The 16,627-nt window shown below is 41.5% G+C and overlaps 1 protein-coding gene across 7 annotated transcripts in view; it reads right to left on the bottom strand.

Moving 5' to 3' along the window:
* The window catches only part of ptk2ab (protein tyrosine kinase 2ab), a 101,898-nt gene that overhangs the window by 45,557 nt on the left and 39,714 nt on the right, over positions 1-16,627 (bottom strand). For all 7 annotated transcript variants that reach the window (XM_051718580.1, XM_051718583.1, XM_051718585.1 and 4 more), the window contains 4 exons: positions 13,529-13,616; positions 12,018-12,097; positions 11,845-11,907; positions 10,894-10,948 (listed from right to left, as the gene is read on the bottom strand). In XM_051718580.1, coding sequence (XP_051574540.1) covers positions 10,894-10,948; positions 11,845-11,907; positions 12,018-12,097; positions 13,529-13,616 — 286 coding nt within the window. The remainder of the gene's footprint in view (positions 1-10,893; positions 10,949-11,844; positions 11,908-12,017; positions 12,098-13,528; positions 13,617-16,627) is intronic.

Here is a 16,627-nt window from a genome sequence, read left to right as displayed (position 1 = left end):
AAAATTCTCTCATGATTTACTCACACTCCTGGCATCCCAAATGTGTATGACTTTCTTTCTTCTGCACAACACATATTAAGATTTTTAAAAGAATATTTCAGCTCTGTAGGTCCTCACAATGGAAGTGAATGGGTGCCAAAATTTTGAAGCGCCAAAGTCCACATAAAGGCATCATCAAATAATCCATATTATTCCAGTTTTCAAATCCATGTGTTCAGACACGATATGATAGGTGTGGGTGAGAATTATAAAATTTAAGTCATTTTTATCATAAATTCTTCTCACGGCCCAGTAGGAGGCAATATGCATTAAGACTGTGAATCACCAAAAACACAAGAAGAATGGGAAAGTGAAACTGAAGTGGAGAATTACTCAGCAGGGAGGAGAATTTATAGTAAAAAAAGGATTTAAATATTGATCTGTTTCTCACCCACACCTACCAAATCGCTTCAGAAGACATTGATTTAACCAGTTAAGTGATTACTTTTATGTTTTCCTTATGGGGATTTTGGAGCTTTAAAATTATGGCACCCATTCACTTGCATTGTATGGACCTACAGAGCTAAGAAATTCTTCTAAATTTGTGTTCTGCAGAAGAAAGTCATGCACATCTGGGATGGCATGAGGGTGAGTAAATGATGAGAGAATTTTCATTTTTGGGTGAAATATTCCTTTGAAATGATCATGTATTTATAAATGAATTCCCTAACAAATGTATTTTTTGAGAGAGAAGAGAGACAGTATTCAGAGCTGTGAGTCATTTTGAGGACACAATTCAAAAGAGCATTGCCGAGCAATTCACTAAATGTTTCAGTAAAACTCTCTGCAAAATGATGACAGTCAGGATGGGATTTCATCTCAATTAGGAGTATTAATCTTTATTTAAAATATCAAACAGATTACAGATACCAATCAAATGAATCTTTAAATGATGTAAACAAGCCGTGCCAAATTATGCAAACGCCATCAAAAGTATTTATTACTCAGAGATGGCAATTAGCTAATAATAATCATGGTCTTCTCGTTAAAAGCTTCGGAATATTTGCAAAACTAACGACTCTCAAATAAAGCCCCAAAAAAACAAATAACACTCTCTTCCCTCTTGACATGGGCTTGGGTTTCCATGGCAACCAATGAAAAGGAGGCGATTTTGGACTGCTTTGGGGTAGAATGAATATAAAAAAGAGAGAGCCATATAGAGAATGAAAGCCACAAGATATGCAGAGACTCTCCATTAATAAAGTACAGGTAAATCCCTATGGAACACGCATACACAAATGCTATTCCCATTCAAACACGCAAAAAAAAAAATCACAATTGAATATCTCCAGTAATGATGCAATGAGCAGACATGAAATATTAATCTGCACAAAAGCAGCTTCTGATTCCAAAACTACAATTATTATGGAATAAACCCAAAATATGAATGGACACTGTCCACTCTAACTAACAGCCACAGCATACTGCAGACTGAAACAGACAGAGTAGGTAGGTCAGATGGAAAGGAAACTGGCTCTCTAACAAACTGTGCCTTCACAGAAAGAGAAAATAACTGAGGCAAAACATCTCAGGGGTGCGGACCACTGAGAAAGCCAAGCAGGTAATAACACTGATTTTATCCGAACAGAAGCATTTCCTCATGTCTAAGTAAATTAGTGTTGGGGAGAAACTAACTAAAACTCATGATGCTACTAAATTAAGTCCATTTTTCAGTTGCATGACAGTAGACAGCTGTTTTCAGAAAAGCGTAGCTTTTCCAGTAAAGGCCCCTGCACACTTCCTACAAAATCGAAGAACGAATGGGTGTGACTTCATTTAGAACAAAAGGTAGTCAAAAAGAATGTGTTTTTGAGTTTATTTCGGTGGTTTGTAACAGCTTGCCAGGGAAAACTTTCTGGAAAACTTCTTACCGGCTGCTAAACACCTTCTTACTGCCATTGGTCCACGTCATTGGTGGGTGTAATCTGGAACTCCACCTACTTTGAAGCCGACAACTAATTTCCGTTCAATCAGTTAAGATCAGTCAAAAAAACAAACCAGTGTGTATAGTTCTTAGCAAGATGGCGCATATTTACCTAAATCTGAAAAACTGTTCACGTAGAGACATTTTCCAAGAACATGTTATGCTTTTTTTAATTTAAAAAAATCAAATACTCTTAAGTGCCCATTCACTCATGTGACATCTGCAGACAAAACCCATTCACATTTGCCCAAAGTAAGATGTGCCTATCATCATTCTTTTGTCTGTATTCCACCCATTAACACTCTTTTATACACCCATCTTTGCAGTAGTATCGGTGTCATTATAAATTACAATAACAGAGTGTAATCGATAAATACTATGGCCGCGTATAGCGTGTTAGCACATTTGCACCATGAATGCAAAAGCAAACATCACAAGTTACACATTATCTACAGCAGGGCTACTCAACTTCGGAAAGGTCAGGGGCCACAAAGCTGGATCCCTGTACCCTTGAGGGCTGCACTCTTAATTTTTATGATTATATATATATATATATATATATATATATATATATATATATATATATATATATAGAGAGAGAGAGAGAGAGAGAGAGAGAGAGAGAGAGAGAGAGAGAGAGAGAGAGAGAGAGAATTTTAAGTTACAGATGTTATCGTAAGAATATTGGAATGTTAGTTAACAGTATAGTTCCCTGTAATTGTAATTGTCATACTGCTATGTTGCTTGGAACCACACCCAAGACTTTCACCCACTGTTGCACGGTTGTGTGACAATAAAGGGATTTGATTTGAGGGAAAAATTAAAATTCTCTCATCATTTACTCACCTTCATGCCATCCCAGATGTGTATGACTTTCTTCTGCTGAAGACAAATGATGATTATTTAGAAAAAATATCTCAGCTCTGTGGATGAGAGACAGATCAATATTTAAGTCCTTGACTTTTTTAGTCTAAGTCTCCACTTTCACTTTCAGATGTGTAAGTGAAACTAAGCAGGTGCCACATGTGACTTACAGATATGAAAGTGAAGATTTATTGTAAAAAAAAAAAAAAAAAAAAATACAAATGGGCTTAAATATTGATCTGTTTCTCACCCACACCTATCATATAACTTCTAAAGATATATATTTAACCACTGGAATCTTATGGATTACTTTTATGCTGCCTTTATGTGCTTTTTGGAGCTTTAAAGTTCTGGCCACCATTCACTTGCATTGTATGGACCAACAGAGCTGAGATATTCTTCTAAAAATCTTAATTTGTGTTCTGCAGAAGAAAGAAAGTCATACACATCTGGGATGGCATGAGGGTGAGGAAATGAGAGATTTTTCATTTTTGGGTCAACTATCCCTTTTAGTAATTATTTTAAACAAAATGAGTGTAACAGTTTGATTTTCTGATATACACTATATGGCCAAAGTTTGTGGGCACCATATGTGCTTGATGAACATTTGATTTCAAAACCGTAGGCATCAATTTCCCCCTTTGCTGTAATAACAGCTTCCACTCTTTTGGGAAGGCTTTTCACTATACTGTATGTAGTAACATGGCTGCAGGGATTTGCTCTCATTCAGACACAAGGCTATCAGTGAGGTCAGGAACTGATGTTGGTCGATGGGGCCTGACTTACAGTTGCTGTTCCAGTTCATCCCAAAAGTGATCAGTGGGGTTCAGGTCTGGGCTTTGTGCAGGCCAGTCAATTTCTTCCATGCCAGACACAAACCATTTCTTTATGGACCTCACTTTGTTCACAGGGGCATTGTCATGCTGGAACAGAAAAGGGCTATCCCCAAACAGCTACCACAAATTTGGAAGCACACAAAGCCCAAGCCATTACATAAAGAAACATTAAGATTTTTCTTTACTGGATTTAATGGAGTAACCAAATTCGTTAATTAGAAGGGGGTGTCCACAAACTTTTGGCCATATAGTGTAAATCAGTTCTGTTGTCACTGTGATTGTCAACTAACAAACACCATGAGTGTTCAATATCACATACACCAGAGAGGTGTTCAAAAACAAGAGCGAAATTTATCCAAAATTAGCACCAAAAGTCCTGTGACTAGTTATAAAGATTTGTTCACCCCCTATGCGTTTTGTAGATCACTAAAAAGCATCAACGTTATTTTTGTCCTGTAAATACTGTTGTCGTGACGAGTACATATCTCTGATGAGCTATTCAAGAGATTGGACAGATTCGCGCCGTGTTGAGTAACTCAAGTGAGATTGCGAGTGCGCAAGTTTGATTGACAAACTGCGAGTGAGCGCATATGAATGTGCGCGCAGACCGACCGTCGCTCTCATAACATCAGCCATGCTCAGATATTATTATTTATTTATTTACTGTAACATCATCTTGCAGTTGAATTTCCTCTCTAACGTGATTTAGCAATGTAGAGAACTAGCGAAAAACCTCATGAAAATGGACATCTCACAATTCATACAGATTTGATAAGCTGTTGATAAATACATTTCTGATGATAATATCATAAAGGCGGCAGGCTTTGACTGCGATCTTGCCACTTCTCGTTTGTAGTACAGGCGTTCCCTTTCGATTTCGGTCACTAACATTGCGTCGCTGACGCTTATGGCAAAAACTCATTTTCTCCGATTTCTGAACTCCTATTGGATCACGGCAATTCAGATGCAACTGAATTGAGCCAATGGTGTTCATAACGGCATCAGTCAGAATCACACTTACCTGCAGTGGACGGCGCATCCTTTCCTGAAGACGACCGCTCCCCTGCCGTGGTCTGGTGATCTAAGAGTTAAACACACTTGCGCTGACTGGACCGACTTTTTCAAGATGCCATAGCGTAAGTGCAGATGTGGGAAAACTGTTCCCATGTCTGACGGCCACAAGAGCTGTGTGTTCTGTCTGGGCCACGCCCACGCAGAAGCTGCGTTGGTCAAGGCTGAATGCTCGCACTGTGAGACAATGTGCCTCAAAACGCTCCACGCTCGGATAGCGCGGTTTAAACGCAATAACCCGACCGCTCTCACTCCGTTGCATCCCCCATCCCTCAAGGACCTGGGGAACGAAGATGTTCAAGGCGAGGATATGGAGCAAACAGATTGTGAGGCTGTACTGCCGGCTCAGGTCCAGCATGCACCCCCACACTCTTCTTCCCCCGTCCTGTTCACTAAAAGTCTTCGCCCGCCTGATGACGCTTCTGCCCTCATGCAGTTCGGCAGTGGTGAACATGGAGAAGAAGAGGAGAATGACTATGCCGTATCTCTCAAGGCTTCAGACATTGTCGCCTCATCCGCGTCAATGGAGGACGCTGCTTCTCCCCCCTAAGACGCAGAGACCGTTCTTCGACGGCAGATGCGGAGATTGTCCACATTCTCAGTAAGGCTATAGACAAGCTGGAGCTCGAATGGTCACCTCAGCTAGAGCCAACTCGTTCTCGGCCGGACGAGTGTTTTTTGCCGGGCCACCAAACTAAGACCGCCCCGCATAGACCTGGCCCATTCTTTTCCGAGGTCCACGCTGAACTCTACAAATCGTGGAGTTCACCATACTTGGCGAGGCTGCACCTCTCCAATACAGCAGCCTTCACATCCATCAACCATGGAGACCAAATGGGATATGGCTCCCTTCCCCCTGTTGAACAGGTGGTAGCAGCCCACTTATGTCCCTCGACTCAAACTGGCCTGAGATCCCACCCACTGCTCCCGTCTAAGCCATGCAGGCTTACTTCGACACTAGCACCTACAATACAGCTGGGCTAGCTGGTGCCGCCTTGCACACGATGGCAGTGCTCCAGGTCTACCAGGCCAAAATTCTAAAAACAATGGATGAATCCGGTCCCGACCATGTTGAAAGAACTTTGCGTCATGACCGATTTGGCGCTAAGAGCAACAAAGGCCACCGCCGGAGCGATTGGGCACTCCATGGGAAATCTGGTCATCCTAGACCGTCACCTTTGGCTGACGCTGACCGACACGCGCAATGGGGACAAGTCGGCCCTCCTCAACGCACCGGTTTCCCCCGCTGGCCTCTTCGGCAATGCAGTGGAAGCCCTATTGGAGCGCTTTCAGACAGCCCAAAAACAGCAGCAGGCTATGAAGCATTTCATGACTAAACGAGGCAGTGCTGCCGCTCAGCCCAGGCACTCATGCTCCACTTCAGCGCAGCGCCCCCTGAAACGGCAGCACTCTACTCCCCAGGCCCCTCAGGGTCCATCTGAGCCGCCCGTTTGCCCGAAAAAGCCTTGGCCGAAGTGCCGCTATCCACAGCCACAGCCAAGGGCCCCGCCCATCAGGGAAACCTTCCTCTAATCAGCCTCAGCATTCCTGACGGCTTCAGCAGCGTGAAGAGGAGTCCACGTTGTTCACTGTGGGGAAGTCCCGCCCCCAAGCGGACTTTCCTGTTCTCTCCTCCTGCCGTTTCTGTTCGGGAGATTGTTCACAACTGTTTATCTGTGCCAATAAAGTGTATAAAAAATGTGCACTCTGCCCGCCTTGCCAGCAGTGCGAAAAGAAAAAATACGCAAACACTCACGAAAAGAGCTATGTTCCTCTTCACACACCCACACACATTCCACAAACCATCAACCCCGCCCCTGGGCCGGGCGCCATGTTAAGCTCTTCAGTGATCTCGCTATCCCCGCTGTCGGACCAAATAAAAGCGTGGGAATCCATTCCCGGCATATCAAATTGGGTGTTAACAACTCTAAAGCACGGTTACACACTTCAGTTTGCGAGACAGCCGGCACGTTTCAATGGCGTGATGCCGTCCACAGTGTCATCTCAAAACGCTCACATTCTGCATGCAGAAATCGACAGCCTGCTAGCAGTACAGGCAATAGAACCTGTCGAGCTCAGCGAGCGTCAAAAGGGCCTTTACAGCCATTATTTTCTTGTCCTGAAGGAAGACAGCGGGTTGCGTCCAATTCTGGACTTAAGGCTTCTGAATTGCGCACTGTCAAAGCGCCCATTCACAATGTTGACACAAAAGCAGATCATAGCACACATCTGTCACAACGACTGGCTTGACTCAATAGATCTGAAAGATGCTTATTTTCATATCCCGATCGTTCCTCATCACAGACGCTTCTTGAGGTTTGCATTCGAGGAGATGGCATATCAATTCACAGTCCAGCCGTTTGGCCTTTCCCTCGCTCCGCCCACATTCACGAAATGTATGGATGCAGCTTTAGCCCCTCTGAAAGCGGAGGGGCTTCGCATACTTAATTACCTAGATGACTGGCTCATTTTAGCACAGAAGGACAGGTTGCTCGCACATTTGAATACAATTGACCTACGGGTCAATGTGAGGAAAAGCTAATTAATTCCCAATCAGGAAATATCCTTCCTAGGGTTGTGTTTGAACTCTGTAACAATGCGCGCTTCGCTCTCGGCCGAGAGAATACACTCGATATGCAGCATGGCAGTGAGTTTCATTTGGGCAGGGCTCTGCCTCTGAAATGCTTTCAGAAACTCCTCGGGCTTATGGCAGCCGCAGCGGTGGTCACTCCACTTGGTCTATTACACGAGACCTCTGCAATGCTGGCTCAACCGGCAAGTTCCTCAACGGGCATGCTGCTACGGGCACCATCGCGTTGTAGTCACCAACCACTGTCTATCTGCGATAGCACCATGGACAGCTCCGCGGTTTTACCGGCCTGGGGTCACCTTAGGTCAGGTTTCCAGACACAAAGTAGTCACTACAGATGCATCCAACACGGGCAGGGGCGTGTTATGCGATGGCCACCCGGCATTTGGGGAATTAACAAATGTGAAACGGACCTGGCACATCAACCGCTTGGAGATGTTGGCGGTTATTTTAGCCCTAAAAGCATTCGAGTCAGAGGTGACGGGGCATCATATACTGATTCGCACCGACAACAAGTTGGTAGTGGCATATATCAATCACCAGGGCGGTGTGCGATCTCCAGCAATCTCCTGTTTTTACGGGCAACCCATGTGTCCGTACCCTGAATTTCGGAGCAGACATGCTCTCTCGATAGGGAGTGATCCCAGGGGAGTGGAAACTCCACCCCCTGATGGTCATGGAGATCTGGAACAGGTCACGTCGGATGACGAAGACCTCTCACAGGCAATAAAGAATACAATTTTGCATGCTAGAGCCCCATCTATGAGATGGCTCTATGCCTACAAATGGAATGTGTTTGTGAAATGGTGCAAGACATGATGATCCCGTTAATTGCCCTATTTCTGTCATTTTTACAAGAGCACTTAGATGCAGGTCTTACTCCGTCTACGCTAAAAGCATATGTAGCTGCTATTTCGGCAAATCATGCAGCTGTAGGGCGCATGCCAGTAGGTAGACACTGTTTTGTAGTCAGCTTTCTAAGAGGCGTGAGGCGACTGAATCCTCCCCGCCCAGCTACAATCCCTACATGGGACCCGGCCTTGGTGCTGAACATGCTGACTAAAGCCCCATTTGAACAGATCTGTATTCTCTTTCCTTTAAAACAGCTCTCTTACTCGCCCTGACGTCCGTTAAGAGGGTGAGTGATCTGCAGGCATTCTCATCGCACAGCTCCTGTCTGGAATTTGGTCCGAGCGAATCTAGAGCCACACTTAGACCGAACAAAGGTTATATTCCCAAAGTGCTCTCTACCCCCTTTAAGGCACAGGTAGTCACTTTACAAGCCTTTTACTACTCCAGGTGTGGTAGTCAACGTCTTTACTCACTGAGCTACCCAGGCCCCCAACGAGATTCACTCGAGTGCTATGTGTTACATGTCCTTTGTCCAGTACCGCAGCGTGATCGTACACGTTCCCATAAGCGTCAGCGACGCGATGTAAGTGACCGAAATCGAAAAGGAACATCTCCGGTTACGTATGTAACCTCAATTCCCTGAGATGTAGGGAACGAGACATTGCGTAGCTAACCACGCTACTGGATGTCACTATCAGGCAGCTCAGCCGCCGCTTTCAGCTGATAAATTCTGACTGATGGCATTATGCCGCCCGCTTATATAGAGAGCTGAGCGCCGCCCACTTAATGTCATTGGCTGAGCAGACACAAACGGTATTGGCTCAATTCAGTTGCATCTGAATTGGCGTGATCCAATAGGAGTTCAGAAATCGGAGAAAATGAGTTTTTCCCATAAGCGTCAGTGACGCGATGTCTCGTTCCCTACATCTCAGGGAACCGAGGTTACATACATAACCAGAGACGTTTTCCATTCACACGAGAAGTGGTGCAAAACGTGCCAGTTGAAGTGCAACAATGCCCCCTACTGCTTCTGCTCAGATACTGGGTCTCTAATGTGATTACTGTAAATATTGTATTAGTTTTCATTAAAGTTATTGCACATAAATAAAAAGGCACTCATCTCTCCAAAAAATTTGTTATAACTAGAAATATTGTAATAATCAATTTTCCATCTGGCATCTGTCTCCACATTTGATGAATTCCAAATTTTTTAATGACTAGAGAAACAGACTACATTACTTTATGTTTCTATAGCGAAATTGATATAGTATAAATAACATCGCACCAATCATTAAAATGGGAGGGCTACAAATGAACATTAAAAATGCACAAGACACTCTGCTAATAAACCTCCTGGGAAATGGTATTTTCTAAAAAATGGTATTAATCTAAAGCTGATGTTTCAGACACCTGTTGCAGAAGAGAACATTTAAGTATATGGTCCATGGACCATTTGCATATACCACACAGTCGTCTGCCTTCCAAACATAAACTTTGCAAGTATCCGTAGCCTATTTTCACCTGGTACACCGACTCGGCTGTTTTCCTATTTATATCTCTATAAACACTCAAAGAAACGTTATATAGCTCAGGAAATTCAGCAACAATGAGTTTATTCTTCTCCATTTTGTTTGACCACATAAAAGCTAAATGTCGTTTGACTGGTTATGAATAAATTCACCTCTGATTGGTCAATGACAAGCGGCAGCCACGGAGAGATAAAATATTTTTATCTTGTGCGGTGTGCACCGCAAGCAGTCGTGCACAACAAAGCGGCAGGATTCTCGTGAACGAGCTTGGAAAGCGGAGCCTTGCTGCCTCCATTTTGGCACCTGCCGCGTCTCTCTTTTTGAAAATAAATATGGAACGCGTGGTGACAGCATCCCATGTAAAACTGCCTGAATGCGGGCTGCAAAAGATCGCTCAAGGGCCACATGTTGAGTAGCGATGATCTACAGCATATATATTAAAACATCATCGAGTAGTTAATACAGTTGAATATGGAGTCTTGAGCGTGCTCATATTTAAATGTACCTCTAAACCCCTCCCCCAGCAGATTAGCAGGTGTCTGAATATTTGCAAACAGTATGTCATTCCTTAGCTGTTTCGAACTTCTTTATGGCTCTGACTGAGCAAAGAACGAAGTAGCACTTCGCCGTGAGTGTGCCGGGCCTTAACAAGCTACTTTTCCCAACGAGTAGCTGTGTAGTGTGGCGGCAGCGTTTCAGTCGAGCAAACCAAATAACCGAGCCATAATGTCCATAATGTCCACACTCTCTCATATGAAGCATTGGGAAGTCAGTTAATTTAAATGAACATTCATTTAAAGGACTAATTCAAGTCCCACGACAGAAAATATATACAAAATAATACTAGAATATTTTTAGATTATGTATTATTTAAGATATTTTACATAACCATATAATATTTAGTCAAAAGATGATGCTAGCAAAATAAAAAATAAAAATGATAATAGCCTTAAATGGCATCAATTATTTCCCCCAGCCCAAAAACAACCTTTTTGTTAGTAGCTTATAATGTAGCTAACTATGTTGAGCTTCACTGTATAACTTAAAATCAAGAGTAGCTTGGCAAGCTAAAGTTTAAAGAAGCTTCCCCAACACTACAATAAATATAAATCAAACCCAATGAATTAACCCAGTGGCTCTGGATGAATCAAGAACACTAAAAGAAGTAAGTAGCATCAGGAATGTTACCTTCACTGAGTCTAATAAACTCTTTGGAAAGAATCTCCGCAGACCAACGTCCTTCCTGCAGGGAGAGAACACAAGAAGATATTAAGCATGCTTACATACACATTCTTAAACCGATTATGCTTAATAAGCTGACAATGTGTAAGGTCATGTAAACGCCTTAAATGGTTTTCTTTTATTGAGGTGAAGTTATAATCGGTTAAAGCATAAGCCGATTGGCACACATAGATTTTTGCCAATTACCTTGATTTCGCATTGCATCTAACCACCTTTACTGGCGTTCTTACCAGCTTATCCAAAGTGTTGTGTGCATGAAAGTTTAAGTTTTAAGGTAAAAAGCAGAGAATAATGAGACGATTTTAAGTCTCATGTAAATGTGGCTTTCTTGTGTTGTCTGATTTTTTTAATAATCAGATTTTTGGTAGTTGTGAGCATATTGGTGTGCATGCAAATGTGTTATTGACTGTAGTCTTCACACAAGGCAAAGCATCAGATCAGTGAGAACTGGTTAAAAGCACAAGTAATAAGAGAGCAAGCAGCTTGTGGCTGAACCATTAGAAGAGTGATGGTCTCTGCCAGACTCATTCAGCCAGTGCAAACCTGCATTTGAGCAATGAAGACCCTGCACCACTGCAGGAGATATGCAAGGATCAATTACATTCTTCTATAAATAGATCAAACAGGTTTCAGAGGTCCATGCAATATGGACTAGTTATTCTGACCCATATACACACTGAGGAAAAAAAGGGAAGGACTGGAAGAGAGATCTAATGGTTCAGAGACCTACTCCTATGTGTAAAAGCTTGTTTTTATAAATGGTTTGATGTACTCTAATAGCATTAAATCTTAATTGAACAGTGCTGTGGCACATTGCAGTGCACAAGCCAATCATGCTATGATGGTTTCATGAATTAATTATCAAAACATAGGCAGCAATCTTCCCCAGCAACTTACTCTAGCAGTTCATAATTTGATTTCTTATCCAAGGCGTTACCACGCATGTCCCTGAAAAACCTCCTGAAACACAGAGAAGAGAATGACGTTTTGCCTCTCGATGTTTGAATGCAGTCTTTAGTTATTATAAGTCAAGGATAAAAATTTAGCATTGATATATCATGGTCACATACCTGATTTCAAGGCAGCCCAGTTTAAGTGCTATGTCTTGATCGACTTGATCAGCAATCTCCATCATGTAGTCACTTTTTACCTGAGGAACACAGAGAAATATTACACACCAGGCCGTGGTAGAAAAAAGCACTGCAATGCTAAAAGAGAAAAGAACAGGGTGGAATATAAAACAGAGTTTATCAGTTTAGGCTAATCTTATGTGCCAAATAAATGAACAAATAAATAAAGGCTTTAGCTTATTATTTATTCAATGAAAAAATTAATCAAGGTTGATAACTCGGATGTAGCAATAGCTTCCTCTTAATTAATTAATATGAACTGTTTGGGGCCGTTCACTCTGAACATGTTTTTTGTCAGTCTAAGTAGTTTTTCAATTATTTTTCTATGTAAACATGCACTAGATGGATCTCTTTGACTGCTGCGTCACATCTCGTTGTTTTTTCAACATCTCACACAGGACCTCTGCATTTTTAGAAGTTAAAAAGAACTTTTAAAAACACGTTTTGAGACATCTGCATTCTGTTTAATTCACTGAACGGCTCCTTAGCCACCACACCACAGAATGGCACCACAAACTAGTATACTGCATACAATTTATAAAAGGGACAGTTCACCCCAAAATTAAAAAAATGATCTTATCATTTACTCACCCTCATGCCATCCCAGATGTGTATGACTTTCTTTCTTCAGCAGAACACAAATGAAGATTTTTAGAAGAATATTTCTGCTCTGTAGGTCCATACAATGCAAGTGAATGGTGACCAGAGCTTTGTAGCTCCAAATATCACATAAAGGAAACATAAAAGTAATCCATATGACTCTAGTGTTTAAATCTATATCTTCAGAAGTAATATAATAGGTGTGGGTGAGAAACAGAACAATATTGAAGTCCTTTTTAACTCTAAATCTCCACTTTCACTTTCAGATGTGAAAGTGAAACTAAACTGGCACCACCTGTGACTTTCAGATGTTAAAATGAAAGTACAGATTTAGAGTAAAAAAAGGACTTAAATATTGTTCTGTTTCCTCACACAAACCTATTATATCGCTTCTGAAGATATGGATTTAAACACTGGAGTCATATAGATTACTTTAATGTTTCCATTATGTGATTTTTGGAGCTTCAAAGGTCTGATCACCATTAACTTGCATTGTATGGACCTACAGAGCCAAGATATTCTTCTTTCTGAAGAAAGAAAGACATATACATCTGGGATGACACGAGCGTGAGTAAATAAGGGAATTTTCATTTCTGGGTGAACTATCCCTTTAACATTATACTGACAATGCCCCTGGTTAAGCTCATGGCTTGCTCTTGTGTGGACTGCACTAGCAACATGGCGATGAATCTAATCAGGCACCAGCACTGAGCGTTACCCACTACACCACACCATCTCCTCAATAATGTTTTGAGGTGTGAGCTGGTGAGATGAAGTAGTGTTTTCGCTGGGAGACAGTAGCAGAGGGTACGGCAGTAGTCCCAAGGCTGCCAGATGAAACTATCAATCACCTGATGATAAAAGTAGCTGAGAGTTGGCTGGTCCTCAGTAAACTGTTTTATAAACCCTTTGGGCAAGTATCGAATCCGTAGCTCATATCTGCAGGGAGAAATAAGACACAGAGAGAGATGATCCAATAACAGAACAAAACACTCCACATTACTGTCACCTCTAAAATGTAGTGAATTTCTTCCTCTTAAACTCAAAATTGATGTATAGGAATCATTTCAGTAGTAATCAATGACTGGCTGCAGTCCCATAGCCTGACCAATCACAATCTGAATCATGTCAGTTTGTGTGCTAACCCTGCACAATATAAAACACTGCACAGAGACGAGCAATTTATCGGTCCAGACTCAACGTGAAACTGAAGATATTTGATGTTCAATGTACAGTTATGAGGAGCAGGAGTTTGGACCAACGAGCCGGGCTATCCAGCGCAACGCTGCAGAAATAGAAACCATGCAACAGACAAAATCACGGTCGAAGCTGGTTAGGACAAAAACTCAAATCAACATGAAACATATATTTTATTGTGTGGTGTCTGGTTACAACATACCGTAACTCATAAAAGATGCTTAGTGGATCAAGCCCTAAGGCATAACACCTTTTCTGTGGGCATTTACATCTCTTTGTTTTGAATGTTTAACAGCTCATGATGACAGCTCAGATTACTGAAGAACACTGATCTTCCCTTTCATTTGTGACTGATTAAAGTGAGACATGATCTTCTAAAGTCTGCCAGACAACACAATTACAGTACGATCCTATCAGTGCCTGCTATCAACAGCTGTCTGTCTGGGAGGTAGAATAATGCCCTGTTCTCTCATAGCTGGCTAGCTGTCTGTTCTCAATTACGCTAAATTAGTTCTACACTTCTCTTCATCCGAGCATGAGCCAGAATTCTGTAGCACCTGCCTAGCACATTTAAAACATCTTTCTCTAAATCGACTGTAGATAATGTACAGTACCTGGCCTTTGCTGTCATTTGCCTCAGACGAAGGCACAAACGACAGTTTCAAATTGTTTTACAAAACATAACACATGGAGGAAAAAACAGTGGAAAAATACAGAGCAAACTATGACATCATGTACTATGTGTTGACCTGGGCTCTTTTGCATTGGAAATTTGTGGAAACTCAGATCTGGCAAGCTAAGAACACCAGATATTTGCCATCAAGCAATATGCACACAGAAAGATAATCATAGCAAAACATTTTGTGACGGTGTTTAAAAAGTACAGTTGTTCTTTGAGAAATCTAGGTTCATTTCAAATAATTGAGCGTTCCTTTCGCCATTCTTTTCTAAGGGGACGTTCACTCACTGTTTTGTAAGCATCTCGTGTGGAGCACTGCGTTTTGGGGGGGATTTCTCAGCTTCTCGGACTGTTAAAAACACATCTTGAGACATCTGTGTTCTGCTCTATTCTTGGTGCTGCATCTAGCTTTTTAAGTGCAAGGACGTGTTTGGTATAAATGGCCCCTATCACAGTTAATGCATTTACAGATTCATTCTGCCTTCTAAAGAATCGCCAGAATAGTCAGAATCTTGTAGTGTTAAGTGTTAAGTTGAGCCTCACTGAGCGTTGACAGAAAAGCTTGAAGTCAATATGAAATGGCATTCACAACCTTTTTACTTCTGTAATGTGGCATATTTGATTGAAACAGCATATTCAATGAGAAAAAAATGCCTGGTGGGACTTGATTTTATCTATTAGGAATTGAATGGATCGTGAAAAGTGTGTTTCATAGCACATCATTTACTCAACCTCATGCCATCCCAGATGTGTATGACTTGTCTTTCTTCTGCAAAACACAAACACTGATGGTCCTCACAATGCAAGTAAATGGTGATCAAATCTTTGAATGCCCAAAAGGCAGTATAAAAGTAATCCATAAAACTCCAGTGGTTAAATCCAAATCTTCTGAAGCAATATGATAGGTGTGGGTGAGAAACAGATCAATATTTAAAAAGTCCTTTTTTAACTGTAAATCTACACTTTCACTTTCACATTCTGGTGTGGAAGTGACTTTCACTTTCACATTCTGCCACCTACTGGTCAATGGTGGAGACTGATAGTAAAAAAAAATTTTTAAAAAAAGGACTTAAATATTGATCTGTTTCTCACCCACACCTATCATATCGCTTCAGAAGATTTGGATCTTCTGAGTTCTGATCACTATTCACCTCACTCATTGTGAGGACCAACAGAGCTGAAGTATTCTTCTAAAAATCTTCATTTGTGTTCTGCATAAAAAAGAAAGTCATACACATCTGGGATGGCATGAGGGTGAGGAAATGATGAGAGAATTTTCATTTTTGGGTGAACTATTCCTTTAACCATAGTTATCCCAATGTTGATGCTTCTCTTTCTTTGTGCCCATGCAATCACCAGTATAAATTTACTACTGCCTGGCATAGATTCCCACTAATACCAGAACCTATTTCACTATTAAATCAGTTTAGATCATACTATATTTTTAGGCTGTTCTGAATAATAATACCATTCCATCTGGAAACATGATCATAGACAATGAAAAACATCCAGTATCCTGCAGTCAAATCCTATCCATTCTTTTTCTATTACTGCAGAAATTGAAGAGGAATTTAACCTTCATTTGCAAAGGGTAAAATGTTTTGCTTTAAAGCAAATGCTGCGTGTATTATCAAGGCTCTGTTTTTCATTATGGAGTCGTGCTGGAGGGCAAACATAATAAAGCTCATCCTCTGAACTGCGGACTTCCCCGTAAATGCATAAAAAGGCCATTCATTCATAATGGAGGGTTGAAGAAAGAAGATAGAGAGGCAAGCCCTGGGCTGCATGAATGGAATATAAACAATACGGCAATTAAGTGGGACTGCTTTATTTAGCTTTATTAAGATAAAACTGATGGCTACACTATGATGAGCTACATTCATTCTGAAGCTCCACCCATTGGATGAACCTCTTTGTAATGCAGGATTCTCCGCCCCCATCATGCTGCTCAGTATATGAATTATGCATAAGCAATTAAATCATTCTTTCTTACTCTAAAGATGAACAGCACTTTCACTCTGATAATGTTTTACAAGTGAGTCATGTCATCTACTGTACATAAATAACATGGCCT

Source organism: Myxocyprinus asiaticus, chromosome 15 (assembly GCF_019703515.2).
Source record: "Myxocyprinus asiaticus isolate MX2 ecotype Aquarium Trade chromosome 15, UBuf_Myxa_2, whole genome shotgun sequence".
Lineage (NCBI taxonomy): Eukaryota > Metazoa > Chordata > Actinopteri > Cypriniformes > Catostomidae > Myxocyprinus > Myxocyprinus asiaticus.
Note: the sequence above shows the minus strand (reverse complement) of the source record. Positions and strands in the feature narration are given on the sequence as shown.